This window comes from Gorilla gorilla, chromosome 11 (genome assembly GCF_029281585.2).
Source record: "Gorilla gorilla gorilla isolate KB3781 chromosome 11, NHGRI_mGorGor1-v2.1_pri, whole genome shotgun sequence".
In the NCBI taxonomy this organism is placed as follows: domain Eukaryota; kingdom Metazoa; phylum Chordata; class Mammalia; order Primates; family Hominidae; genus Gorilla; species Gorilla gorilla.
Genome location: NC_073235.2, coordinates 73,963,596 through 73,977,798, shown reverse-complemented (window position 1 = coordinate 73,977,798; position 14,203 = coordinate 73,963,596). Strand labels below are relative to the sequence as shown.

The 14,203-nt window shown below is 37.1% G+C and overlaps 1 protein-coding gene across 7 annotated transcripts in view; it reads right to left on the bottom strand.

The window, feature by feature from the left end:
* DCAF17 (DDB1 and CUL4 associated factor 17) overlaps positions 1-14,203 on the bottom strand; it is a 63,171-nt gene that overhangs the window by 16,265 nt on the left and 32,703 nt on the right. For all 7 annotated transcript variants that reach the window (XR_008677351.2, XM_055379161.2, XM_055379162.2 and 4 more), the window contains exons 9-13: positions 11,783-11,925; positions 6,840-6,949; positions 3,845-3,935; positions 2,725-2,808; positions 607-762 (exon numbers count right to left, since the gene is read on the bottom strand). Coding sequence is in view for 6 of the 7 variants with exons in the window: in XM_055379161.2 (XP_055235136.1) it covers positions 607-762; positions 2,725-2,808; positions 3,845-3,935; positions 6,840-6,949; positions 11,783-11,925 (584 nt within the window). In the remaining variant the exon portion in view is untranslated. The remainder of the gene's footprint in view (positions 1-606; positions 763-2,724; positions 2,809-3,844; positions 3,936-6,839; positions 6,950-11,782; positions 11,926-14,203) is intronic.

Genomic DNA, 14,203 nt, shown 5'->3' with positions numbered 1-14,203 from the left:
AGGCATTCTACAAAATATAGAGAATAAAAAGAACTCTGGACCCAGGAGTCTAAATACCCAGATTCTATTGCCAACGCTGCTATTATCTATCTCATTGTGTGATCATGTACAAGTTGCCAAACTTCCCAGGTTCTCCACTGATAAAACAAGACCTGGATAAAATGATGTCTATTGTTCCTTACAACTTTGACATTCTATAATAGTTGAAATATCAGACAAATGTATACAAGAGTACCTGGGAATCCTGCATGCTTAGATATGGTCTCTATTAAATAATTGTGGGGATTACCGTATTCTCTTATTTTAAAAAATTTTTCCAAATTTATAATTGAAAGAAAATCAAAGACTAGGGTAAGGAAAGAGACAACATGTCTCAGGAAAACACATGAAGTTTTATCTTTACGGCCACTGGTAAGGATCCCCTAGTGCCCAGGGGAGGAAGGCTTAAGAAGTACTCTTTTGTCCTGTATATAGGACAATAACCTCTTTCACGTGGTCATTGGCATAGGTGAGTCTGGACTGACATGAACACAATAACATCTGTTCTAATAAATGGCACCTATAAAGAAAAGGTTTACAACTTTGTATCCCACGGACTCTACTTACCACATCCCATGACTCCACTAGTGGAATGCTTTTAAGTAAAGTTCCATATTCATTACAGTGGAAATCCAGGTGAGCTTTTCCTTCAGCATCTATTTGAGTAACAGCTACCACAGAAAGTAAATCTAACTCATCTTCATAGTCCACAATTTTGAAAGTCTTTGGGATAGATAGATAAAATAGAGGGAAAGGGGCAAAATCCAGTTATTCAGGTAGGCTTATTTCTGCATTTATAGTTTAAGTATTCTATTACTTACAAAAATATGGGAGAAGAATGAATGAATGGGAAGAATAATAGGTAGAAATGTATCTGTTTATATGCCTAGTAAAACATCAGCTCCAAGATTTTCAAGAGTTAAGCAGTATCCTACAGATTTGATAAACAAAACCAAGTCTAGATCTCAAAGTATAACTGAAATTCTCTACAGTGACAGCAAATCAGAGATTCTCTAAATTTTAAAGAGTATTCAACTGCTGCCTCTCACAAGTGTGTTTGCTGATTCCTGGACAGGACTAAACACATGAAGCTCGGTTCTGAAACCTAAAGACTGCTCACTGAGCTCTGAAATTTCTCACACCAGAAAAACATAGTCATTTCTAGAAGGACGGATAACCCATCATACACTATTTATGACTTTTTACCACCTTTTTAAAAAAATCCTTTTGGTTTTTTAAATAAAGCAAAAATGGCTGCTTATACTTGAGGGAGAATATTAGGAAATGAAATCCAACCCACAGAACAGGACTGGGACAAGAGGGTTAGCTATGGTAAAGAGAGAAAAATCCCAGAACTGTGTCTCAAGGAAGAAAACCCAAGACTCCAGAAACCTTGCACGGAAAGCAGATCAGTGCCCAAGCATCCAGGAATGGACCACAGGAAGGTACATCTTGGCTGAATGCCTGGCATCAACTTTAAAGACAGGCATAGCATGTTTCCCTCAATCACTATGCACTAATTCTTCACCTATGTTTGGTCAAACTGCTCTCTAATCCACTGACATTTTCTGCCTTTACCACCTTAAGACATAAAAATTTATATGGATTTATTATGTTTGATTATTAAAATGTACTTTTACGTTATTTCCTTTTTGCCTTCACCTTACCATGGTCAAACTTCAAAGGGTGACTTCTTGCCTTGGCGTCCGTGATTTTATAGATTTTAGTCACTATTTCTTCAAACTTTTCCTTTACAGGCTAAAAGATTTTGTTTTTTAATCTCATGATACAGAGCATCTCCTGTTTTGCTACCACCTCTCCCCCCTTAATGAATTATGCTACCTTTTGGAAATTTTAGTACATCTTTCTGGAATACAGTTTTATATGCACAGTATGTTGCTTTCTTCTTTGTTCTCAATAGGTTTGTATGGTCCAAAATAATACTTTTTTGTGTGTTTTTTTGAGAACAGCTACATACTGGGCACCTCTAACCTATTTTAAAAGAAGTTCAAAAACTGTCCTTAGAAGGCCACTCTAATGTTTCTACCTAAAAATGGTCCTACAAATAATATAGTTAGATAGTCTAAATGGATTTAGAATTTACACAATGGTTTATATGTTTAAAGCATGATCACTATCAGTTGATTTCATAAATACTACCAATGCCTTTTTAAAGGAAGGGGATAAAAATGTATTAGTTCAGTGACTCATAAAACCAACTTGAAGAAAAGAGCTGAACTGATTTATCATGCCTTCACATCCTCTTCCTCTAGACTATGGACATTAACAAACATATTCAAGTCTAGCAAGTAAAAAATGAGGCAAAAACCATAAAGTCCTCAGGCTATAACTCAAGAATTTTCCCTTAAGAGATTTCCCTAGAAAATATACACATCAACAAAACAAAACAATACAAAATAAAACAAAACAATAAGCTAATCGTGTTTTCAAATTATTTTGGTCCTATCAACTTTTCTGCAAATAAAACTTTAAGAATAATTACAATATGAAAAGAGAGGATGATGGGTTTGCACTGGTTGAAATAGCATGCACAACCCCACCCAACTGGCCTGCCTGCAACCCCTCAATCCCAACCTCTACCCCAGGATATGGGGAAGTATTAATATGAAATTCACAATGCAAGGACACACTGGTTTGGTTTGTCATCTCTGGCCAAAGCAATACCTCTTGTTCTGGGTCATCATCCAGAAGGTTAAAACTTTTTTTTACCACCCGTCCAGAAGCTGTAACAGTGAGTACATTTTCATTCTATCATATGGAAAGAAATAAAAAGATATGACAAGTTCTATTACATGCAGTCAAAGGTAAAACTGTATTAACAAATTTGGTAAAACTTACCAACCCTTCTCCCACATCCACAATTCTTTCCTCAACTGAGAAAATTCTGAATCAGATTTCTGATCCTCCATTTCATATTTTGAGACAGGGTCTCATTCTGTCGCCTAGGCTGGAGTGCCGTGGTGCGATCTTGCCTCACTGTAGTGGCACAATCTTGGCTCACTGCATCCTCTGCCTCCCAGGCTCAAGTGATCCTCCCAGCTCAGCCTCCCCAGTAGCTGGGGCTACAGGCATACACCACCATGCCTGGCTAATTTTCTACTTTTTGTAGAGACAGGGTTTACCATGTCACCCAGGGTGATCTCGAACTCCTGAACTCAAGCAATCTGTCTGCCTTGGCCTTCCAAAGTGCTGAGATTACAGGTGTGAGCCACCATGCCCGGCTCAAAAATACTTTATTAAAGTTTTTAATGGCTAAAATGCCAGAATGGGCAAAAAAAAAATTATTTAAAAGATTATAGATTAGCTGCCTCATTCACCTGACTTTTGCCTTAGTATATAGCACAGCAAATAAAAAGTGGATCTGTTTTAGAAATTGCTCTCCCCATAATTTTCTTTGTGGTCTTAATTTATACACTAAAAGAAAAGTACCATCGGGAGTTAAAGTATGGTATGTGATTTTTAAAGACTTATATATTACCCCAATTAAATTTAAGTTTGCACAATTAATTAGACCCAAAGGTTGATAATTCATCAATAAAAACTTAAAAGGAAACTCAGAAAAAAAGTGGAAATCAGCAAAAGACAAACTCAATATAGTCAACTTTCTTTAAATCTCAAATGTACATGGGGTTAAAACTGGCTACCCATGTAGACAAAATGTACAGACTTTTATAGGGCTGTGCTGTTGTTTTCTGCTACACTCAAAGGCAAATATATTAGCATATTATAGTCTTATATAGAAAGACAATGATATATAAAGGATTTTAAAGTACTCTTGACTTACTTTATTGTTCTCCCTGTTGGCCAAAATGACAAAATCTTCAGAGATCTGATGCTGAGAACTATTATTTTCTATTTCAGTTAGCTTCAAAACTCTGAGAAGGGAAAAAGGATTCTGAGAACCTAAGACTTCAAAACACCATCAAAGTGCCAAAGTTTAAGTACTGAAATAAAACTCAACAAATAAAAATTATAGTAACAACACTGAGGTAGTTCTCTTGATTAGTCTGCAATACTAATAAGTGATCACTAAATGTCCATGAACTCCTTCAAATTCGGAGATTCTGTTAAACAGAAAAACGTGGGAACTGTGACAACAGGTGCCACTGAAGTAGGTAATGATCAGCTTGGTCAGGCCTAAGCTATTTTCCAAACTGGCTTAATGAAAGTTACTCTGAAGAACCTTATCTCTGCTATGCTGTAACAGGTCTCTAACATTTCAGCTCTAACAATTAAAGCAGATATTTGCATTTTTATTTCTGAAGTAGGGTGAGATATCTATGAGCAACACTTAGGGTTAACTAAAAAGAAATTCAATCAGCAATGAAATCTATACCTAAATAGAAACTAAGAGTTTTCATGATAGATTAATATTTAAAAACTACAACTGAAAATACTATTCTTTTTTCTTAGGATTGGTTATATTTAAAGATTTGGGGGTTTGGAGTGCAAATGGCCTCATGGATCAAGCCTATTAAAAGAAAATAAAATAATTTGCTCACCACCCACAGAAATCTGTTTACATTGTTAACAAGCTTCAAAAGCACAATGTTTTACAAGCTCAAAGTCTCAAATGCAAAAAAAAAAGAACAGCAGAGAGAAGCAGCTATGTGTCCAGAGAGTGCTGGAGACCTCAGAGTTCCCAAAGACCAAGAGATCAAATAATAATTTAAATTATTCACTTAGTTTTTTTAGTGGCAATATTTTTAAATGCTTATATTGTAAAACCTGGCAAAAGGCCATACACTCTTTGTGGGCCTTGTTTTCTTAAGTTCAAACTAACATGGGTGGTAACAAACATTAAAAGTAAGGCTTACTGAAGCGGAACCACAGTTTAAAATGTGTAAAAATAATCTTATTTCATTAAATCCTTTCATCTTCCTTATATTAAATAGATCCAGAGAGGTAGACTGATTACCGTGAAGCATAAAAAATAAAGGCAGACACTTCCCTTTGCTATTTTTTATTTTTTTAGAGACAGGGTCTTACTCCATTACCCAGGCTGGAGTACAGCGCTACAATCATAGCTCACTGCAGCCTGGAACTCCTGGGCTCAGCTGATCCTCCTGCCCCAGACTCCTGAGGAGCTAAGACCACAGGTGCCCACCATCATGCCTGGCTATTTTTTATTTTTATTTTTTGTAGAGACGAAGTCTCACTATGTTGCCCAGGCTGGTCTCAAACTGCTGGTTTCAGGGGATCCTCCTGCTTCGGCCTCCCAAAGTGCAGGATTATAGGCCTAAACCACCAAGCCCAGCCCCTTCTCTTCTTATTCAACAAATACTGAGCATCTACTCTGTGCAAAGGACTATGCTTAGTGCTGGGGTTATAGGTGTCAGCAAAACAGACTCTTTCGCTGTCATCATAGAGTTTATGATACCAAATAAGGTATTTAAGCAGAAGATCACAAAAATAATTTATTTAAGTTGCCCTAAGTGCTACAAAGGAAGACGACACAGTGGGTGCAATGAAAATATGATGGGCAAGCAAATCTAACAAGGGCATCAGGGAAGGTCTGTGGAAAAGTGACATTGAAGCTGGGCCATAAAATATGAATAGAAATTAGGCAGAACAGGTAGGGGAAACAGACTCCAAACAGAGGGAACAGGCCCTCAGTTTTCTGAAAAGACAGCATGACTAGAGTAAACTGAGTTGAAGGAGGGTCTTTCAGACCATGATAACTATATTGGTTTTTATCCTAAGAGCAATGAAAAGCCATAAAAAGGTTAAAGCATTTGAATTCACTTGCATAGGTTTTTATATTTCTTCATGTTCTTAAAAATCATGCTAGCTGCTGAGAAGAAAACAGACAGCGCAAGAGTGATCCTGGAGCCCTGGAGTGGGCTATTACTGTAGCCTAGGCTAGTGATGACAGTGACCTGGCCAAGACGAAGACAGTGGCCAAGGGCAGAAATAGGCAGATTTAAGAAATATTTGGTAGCAAAATAAACTGGATTAAGAGGATATATGGTGTGTATGTATGAGAGAAAGAGAATGCCTGTAAGTGTTTAAATGTATGTACATTGATGAAAGACAAATTGGTAAGAAGGTATCAGGAATGATTCAAGATTTCTGGAATGAGTTTAGATGAGAGGTTGAGGCTAGTATATACATTTTGGAGTTCTCATGTATACATGATCTTGAAGCCAAAGGAATAAATAGAATCACGCAGAATGGAAATAGTGAGAAAAGAAGAGGGCCTAAGACCCAACTATGGACATTCAACAATTAAAGTCTGGGTAGAGAAGGAAGAGCATGAAAGCAAACTAAAAAAGATAGATGAAATAGGAAAATATTCAGAACTGTGGTGTCAGGGATGCCAAATGAAAAGTGTTTAAGGGAAGGAGAGGTCAGTTTGTGGGAGCTGTGTGTGCCCTGAAACCAATCAAAATAAAACAAGATTTACTTCAAACAATCCACTTCCTTTCCTGTGTCTAGGCTGCCTTTCAGAACAAAGACAAATACTCTTCTTTCTTGTTAACCCTACAGAATTAACTAAGACCTGATAAGAAAGGGCCAGTCTGTAATTCCCTTTTACTTGCATATCATCCATCAAATAACGTTTTCAAATTTAATATTTACAAACAGTAATGTTGAGTCTGAAAGAATAAATTCAGGTTTTCTATATGCCAGTCTCTGAGGAAGCACCCAACAAATAATTAGGAAGCTAATTATTGCCATTAATTGGCTCACTAGTTCGCTGGCAAAAATAAAGATGCCAATAAATGCTACCAAAAGCTGCTCTTAACTTTCAAGTGCTAATGAGATTGATTACTCACTTGACTTGATTTGGACCAACATGTATTATTCTACCAGAAGCATCAGGATGGAAATAGATCCAGTCAGATTCTAGAGAACAACAATCCATTTCTTGGATCCCATTTTTTGCCTGAAGTTGGAAAAAAGTATTAAAGACAAAGATTAAAGGAAAATCAAATGGTTTTACAAATCTAACCCAAGTGACAGATCAGTAGGTCAAAGGTACATGGAAGAAAAAATATTAACCAGTTAAAGTGGAATATATTTGAGGGCCAAATGAGGACATGCAAATTTGAGAAATTCTGAACATTTAAATTCAGAAATGTCATGGATTTGTTCTGTAACATACCCTATATCTCACAAACAGGAGTAATAACACAAGAGATACCATATCTCAAGCATCTACTTTGTGTCAGGAACTGCGTTTGATGCTTTATAGGCACTGTTTCGTTTAATCTTAGTAACACTCAAAGGAAGTACTGAAAACTGATACACAAAGAGAATAAATCATTTGCCCAGTTTTTTTTGGTGTACGTTGTTTGTTTTTTTTTAAATAGAGATAGAGTCTCGCTACGTTGCCCAGGCTGGTATCAAACTCCTGGCCTCAAGTGATCCTCTCACCTTAGCCTTTTAAAGTGCTAGGACTACATGCGTGAGCCACTGCACCTGACCTTGTCCAATATTTTGAACCTACTAAACAGCAGATCTGACTCCAAAATCCATGGACTTTCCATTATATAACTCTGCCATAATCATGCACATGCAGTTCTCCACAACTTCTTCCTCTCTTCCCTATCCCCAACTATCTTTCAATCAGAAGAGCAGATAACAAAAAATGAACATGTAAACAAACCTAAAGCCTCAGACATGGGTCACAGAATCTTGGATAAGTCAAATGTTGAACTCTAATATCTGAGGAAATGATCTAATACTGCTTAGCTTTTAAGGCAAGAAGAGATTTCACTGTAGTATATTTAGAAATGAAAATAAAGAAAAAAACCATCTGATATGTTATCACATGTGTACACAAATGTATTACCTTATATCCAGAAGCACTGGGAACGAACACCAACTTGGATATATTAACTTCACTGGCTTTACAGAAGTCATTTAATTTAATTTCTCTAATGTAAAATGAGATGATGCCGTATTTCCTACTAGATATTCATGAGTTTTGAAACACTAAAGCTTTTAAATTCCATTAGCATATATTGATAGGCTACTATGTTCTAGGTATCAGACTAGGCATTCATACCTCACATCAATTAAACATAATCCTTGTCATCAAGAAGCTTATAGTCTGGGGGGAGGCAGAAACATAAACAAAAAATAATAAGGCAGTTATTGTGAGCTATGATTGTGCCACTGTACTCCAATAAGTGATTGACCCATGCACCAGATATCCAAGTGAACAGAATTTTGGGAGTTAAAAAAAGGTTGAAATGAGCCTTAAAGGATAAGTAGAAAATAGCTACAAATAAGAGACAGTAAAATCAAAAGTACAGAAGTGTTAATCGGCCGGGGGCAGTGGCTTACGCCTGTAATCCTAGCACTTTGGGAGGCCGAGGCAGGTGGATCACTTGAGGTCAGGAGTTTGAGACTAGCCTGGCCAACAAGATGAAACCCTGTCTCTACTAAAAATACAAAAATTAGTGGGCATGGTGGTGTGTGCCTGTAATCCCAGCTACTCAGGAGGCTGAGGCAGAAGAATGGCTTGAACCCAGGAGGCAGAGCTTGCAGTAAGCCGAGATTGTGCCACTGCACTCCAGCCTGGGCAACAGAGTAAAACCCTGTCTCAAAACAAAACAAACAAAAAAACCAAAAGTATAGAAGTGTTAAGCCATATAGTATGCATATAAACATGAGTAGGAGGTAAAATTAAACTGAAAAGTATAGTATCCAGCCATGATACTGGAGAGGTAGGCTGGGGTTATATTGTAAGTGCTTTGTATGCCATGATTTATTTTTATTTTTTATTTTTTGAGACAGGGTCTCACTCTGTTGCACAGGCTGGAGTGCAGTGGTGTGATCTTGGCTCACTGGAGCCTTGACCTCTTGGCCTCAATCAATTCTCTCACCTCAGCCTCCCAAGTAGCTGGGACCACAGGTGCACACCACCACACTTGGCTAATTTTTGTATTTTTTATGGAGGCAGGGTTTCACCATGTTGCCCAGGCCGATCTTGAACTCCTGGGCTCAAGCCATCTGCCTGCCTAGGCCTCCCAAAGTGCTGGAATTACAGGCATGAGCCACCGTGCCTGGCCTCATGATTTTTAAATTTTTTGGAATGTAATACATTTTATGTATCAAATCAATGAATCAGTTTCAATTTTTCAAGAATTTCTACAAGAATCCTAATTATATCTAATAGAAATAGTGATATTATTACATTTTACATAAAAGAAAATTAATGTAATTAAATATGTTGATTGATTGTAACCACTGAAATTAATGTGTCCATGATGGTATTAGCACCAGATGCTCCTTTAATACAAAATATGCACATACTATACATATCTTTTTAGGAGATTGTTCTCTTTACTGTAATATCTAATTAAAATATGCAAAAAAAGATTTTTGTGTGAAATACTGGGCAGCTTATTATCAGCTTCTATTGTTTTTATTTGCTCAAATGTTAGATTTTAAAGCTCAGTTTAATAGAGAAAGCTATGAAACATTTTCTGAAATCTTAAGTTCGGCTGCTTACATTTTTTTTAGTTATCTACTCTTCTCACTAACAGGTGGGGAGTTAATAGGCACACAAATCATTAAAGCAATGTCACAGTGATAAAATTGTGATAAAAGGACTAAAAATTTCCCCTGAATTTGGCAGCTCTTTAAGAGTATGCTGAAATATAGATTGGAATAAATGTTATAATCAGTTATTATAGAAGGAGAGTATATGACAAGCATGCTTGATATACATGTTGAAGGCCATTATTTAGATTTAAAGTAATTCCTTGGAAACCACAGGGGATTGCTTCCAGGACCCCTCACAAATACCAAAAACCACGGATGCTCAAGTACCTTATATAAAATGGTGCAGTATTTGCATATAATCTATGCATCTATGCACATCATCCCTTATACCATCCTTTTTTTTCCTGAATATTTCCAATCCATAGTTGGTTGAATCCACAGATGTGGAACCCACGGATATAGAAGGCCGGCTGTATCTGTACGTGTGCGTGTGTTTGTGTATGAAATAATAGGTACTATCCATTCTTATAAAAAAGAATACGTGTTAAATATCCAGAATGTGAACTGTGCAGGATTTCACTAGATCCAAAGTTAAGTGAAAAAGGGATGTGACAGGTCCTGGTGGCTGAATGATGTCCACTCGCTGGGAGGTGACCAGTCAAACCAAGACTTGTCACAGTGGAAAACAGCCCTTAGAGAGTCCTTTATAAAAGAGAATGTCACTGGGCTGGGCCAAATAGGAGCTGCCATGTGATAAGTACTTGGGGAAATGGAAGGGAACAATGCTCCTACAAAAGAAAACTAGAAGACACATTGTCCCGATGGCCATGACATCAAGGGAAGTGGATAAATGGACCCAACGCTATGCTGATCTGCAACATGGTAAAAGGTGATCTGTAACGTGCGTGGTGAAAGGTGATCTGTGACTCTAAAAGCCACTGGAGCCAACAGTGACTGACTGAGCAAGGTCAGCATAAGCTGAACCTGCCTCAAAAAAAAAAAGCAAATTCTTCTGATATATCAAGAGGGAGGATCACTTGAGGCCAGGAGTTTGAGACTACCCTGGGAAACATAGCGAGGCCCCATCTCTACAAAAAATAAAAAAGTAGCCAGGCATAGTGGTGCGCTCCTATAGTCCCAGATGCTCAGGAGGCTGAGGTGGGAGGATCACTTGAGCCCAGGAGGTTGAGGCTGCAGTGAGCTCTGATTGTGCCACTACTCCAGGCTGGGCAACAGAGTGAGACTCTGTCTCTAAATAAATAAATATAAAATAAAAGTAGTGTTGCACTGACATGTCCACATGAAATGAGAAAAAATATCAACAATTAAAGCTTGAGTGATTTTTCTATAGTGCTAGCTACTCAGGAGGTTGTGGCAGGAGGATCACTTGAGCCCAGGAGGTTGAGGCTACAGTGAGCTGTGATTGTGTCACTGTACTCCAGCGTGGATGACACAGTGAGATCCTGTCTCGAAAAATAAACTAACCAACAAAAAACATAATCAGCAATACAAAATAAAAATGGAACTCCCCCCTTAACTCACTTTTTGCACTTATCACAATCACTGTACTTAATACATTTCATCTTATTTTTCTACATGTTTCCTTTAAGAGTATAACTTGAGGGAAGAGATTGTGTCCTTAGTCATGTCTGACACATGGTAGGCCCTCAATAAATGTTTATTAAATGACAAATCAACGCCTAAGCCATTTTAAAAAAGAAAATAAAAATGAATTCGAAGGGTTGAAATTTCCATTGTTTTACCATGTACCATTTCTACCTACTCTGCCATAAATAACTTAAGAATATCCTTAAAAATTCAAAGTGCTTCAATTTACCTACACTGTGACCACCAGAGTTCCATCTGGTTCTGCTCTGGAAGGCAAAGAGCAATAAGCCATGGAGAAGCAGAACCAACAACACATTCCACCAGCAATTTCAGAAGCAATGTGAACACATTCCATTGGTGATTCCCACTGTGGAGAGGTTTTACATGAGATTCCTTGCTGGGAGATTGGTGAGATTAAAAAAACTATAAAATTCTTGTTGCTATAAGAATTTTCAAATGTTAATGTTTTAAAATTATGGGTGATACACACAAATGTTTTCTATATTGTCTGTATTCTTCTGTATTTTAAATTGTTTGCAAATTGTTAAAACAAATGCATAAAAAAGTAATTCTTAGGAATGTGGGCCTATTTGAGAGGTAGAAAATAAAGAACTTGATACAAATTTGCTAATAAAAAGTCTGATCACTCATTTACCAGGGAATTGTCTTTTAGGGCACAAATATGGAAAACTCCTTTCTGTTTCTTCTTATTAGGTGTGATGATGTAGTGCCAAGGATGGCCTCCAATCTGAAAAGCATTCTCCAGGGATGACACCTCAAAGAGCAGTGGTGGCATGTCTGTAGAGACAGGAAAAGGAATTCATTAGCTGCACTGTTCTGGGGGCTCTGGACTATTCATTAACTGAATTCAACCTTTCTTTGCATGCAACATCTATAAATTTCTATTAATAAGAAATTACTATGTTCAAGGAAATAAAATACAATCAGGTAAGGAGTTTATTGTAAGAAAAGAAACAGCCAGTCAGAACCTAAATTAGGCTGAATCAACTTTCTAGGTATCTGTTTTCAGGAGGTATATGTGGCCCGCAGGTGAGCAGAGATTAAAACTGGGCTAAAGGTGTTTATGATGGTAAGAAATGACAAACTACATTTAATAAAAGTAGCGGCCATTTATTGAACATCTACTATGTAAAAGACTCTGGGTTAGATACTATTTCCAACTCTCATAATAATCCTACAAGGTAATTAGGTCTAATAATGCCTTCAAATGTGAGGAAGAGATCTTCCACATCCTGGACTAACAGGTATACTCAGGTATACATCTATCTTGCTTAAGATTTCCAGTACAGAGGAGTATTAGTCCCAATGAATGTAACCACTTAGGAAAGGGCCTGTCACAATGAAAGCTTTATTACAGGATAGTCACTACTACCACTATTATCATCAGACAAGTTAACTTTAAGGTAGTTCAGATATATCCAGTCAGTTTCTTTTGAAGACTGACACTGTAAAATAAATTTCTCTTGGTGCTAAAAAGCACCAAGAGAAATTTTTAGTCATCTTCTTTTATCACAACTTTAAGTAGGGCATAATAGATCTATTCTTAGATGCATAAATAGAGGTATAGCAATTTTAGAAGACCTAAATTCATTTCAAGCAGCCTTTAGGAAACACCACATGGTCTGTTTGGGCAGGTGGCTAACCTATGACTCCCTCATTTACCCTCTAACTTGAGAATTTAATTCTTAGTTTATGAGGCCACTACTATTAGTAAAGGGGCTTGTCTTAGGAAGATCATTCGTGTAAGAGTCACATGTTATATACAGAAGTGCATACTTTATTAAGCATCTTCATAAGAACAATGTACTACTTAGAGCTATACATGGGAAAAAAAACAAATGGTTCACCCTTAAACAACATGAGGGTTAGGGGCACCAATCCCCTTGTGTAGTCAAAAATCCATGTACAACTTTTTGTTTTTGTTTTTTTTTTTTTTTTTTTGAGACAGTCTTGCTCTGTCACCTAGGCTGGAGTGCAGTAGCACAATCTTGGCTCACTGCAACCTTCACCTCCTGGGTTCAAGCAATTCTCATGCCTCAGCCTCCTAAGTATTACACAGCCTCCTAAGTATTACAACCTCCTAAGTATTACACCTGGAATTACGGGTGTATGCCACCACACTCAGCTAGTTTTTGTCTTTTTAGTAGAGACAGGGTTTCACTCCGTTGGCCAGGCTGGTCTCAAACTCCTGGCCACAAGCGATCCGCCTGCCTCGGCCTCCCAAAGTGCTTGGATTACAGGTGAGCCACTGTGCCCAGCCAAACTTTTGACTTCCCCAAAACTTAACTACTAATAGCCTACTGTTGACCAGAAGCCTTACCAATAACATAAATAATCAATTAACACATAAACTAGTATCTACATATGTTTGATGCACTCATCATGTACCTTTTTCTTAATTTTTTCCATATTTCTAGGCTATGCGGTTCATCTGTGATTTTTTTTCAAATTGTGGCAAATCTCCAAAAAATTTTCCTGTATTTATTGAAAAAAATCTGTGTATAAGTGGACTTGTGCAGTTCAAACCTGTGTAAAGGGTCAACTTTCATAAAAAGTGGTTCACAAAAAATCTTGAGGAAAAAGAAGAGACAGGCATAAACATATCAAATATATGTCAAGTGCTTATTTTTTTAACCTTTTAAGAAAAGGGTAGTATCTTTAATATATAAAGGTCTTTTAAGCAATAAAAAATATAAACACCCCAATAGAAAAAGGGACAAAAGGCATGAGTTGGCAAATTATAAGAGAAATACACACATTGTATGTGATGATATGGTGGACGAAGAAGAGAAAAATTATTAAAAGAAAAACATACAATTAGAGTTTGAATTTGGGGTTGAAATCAACTAGGTATGTTATAGAGAATGTGAAATTTAATATATAAAGAATATGAAATTCAATATAGAGGACATAGGAATTCAAAATAGAAAAAAAAAACAGTACAAACAGATGTACTTAAAAAGAAATACCTTTCCCAGTAAATGCAAAAAATGACCCAAAAGTAGCACTATTACTCTGCCCACAACTCTAATGTGCCCTGCGAACCCAAGAGCCC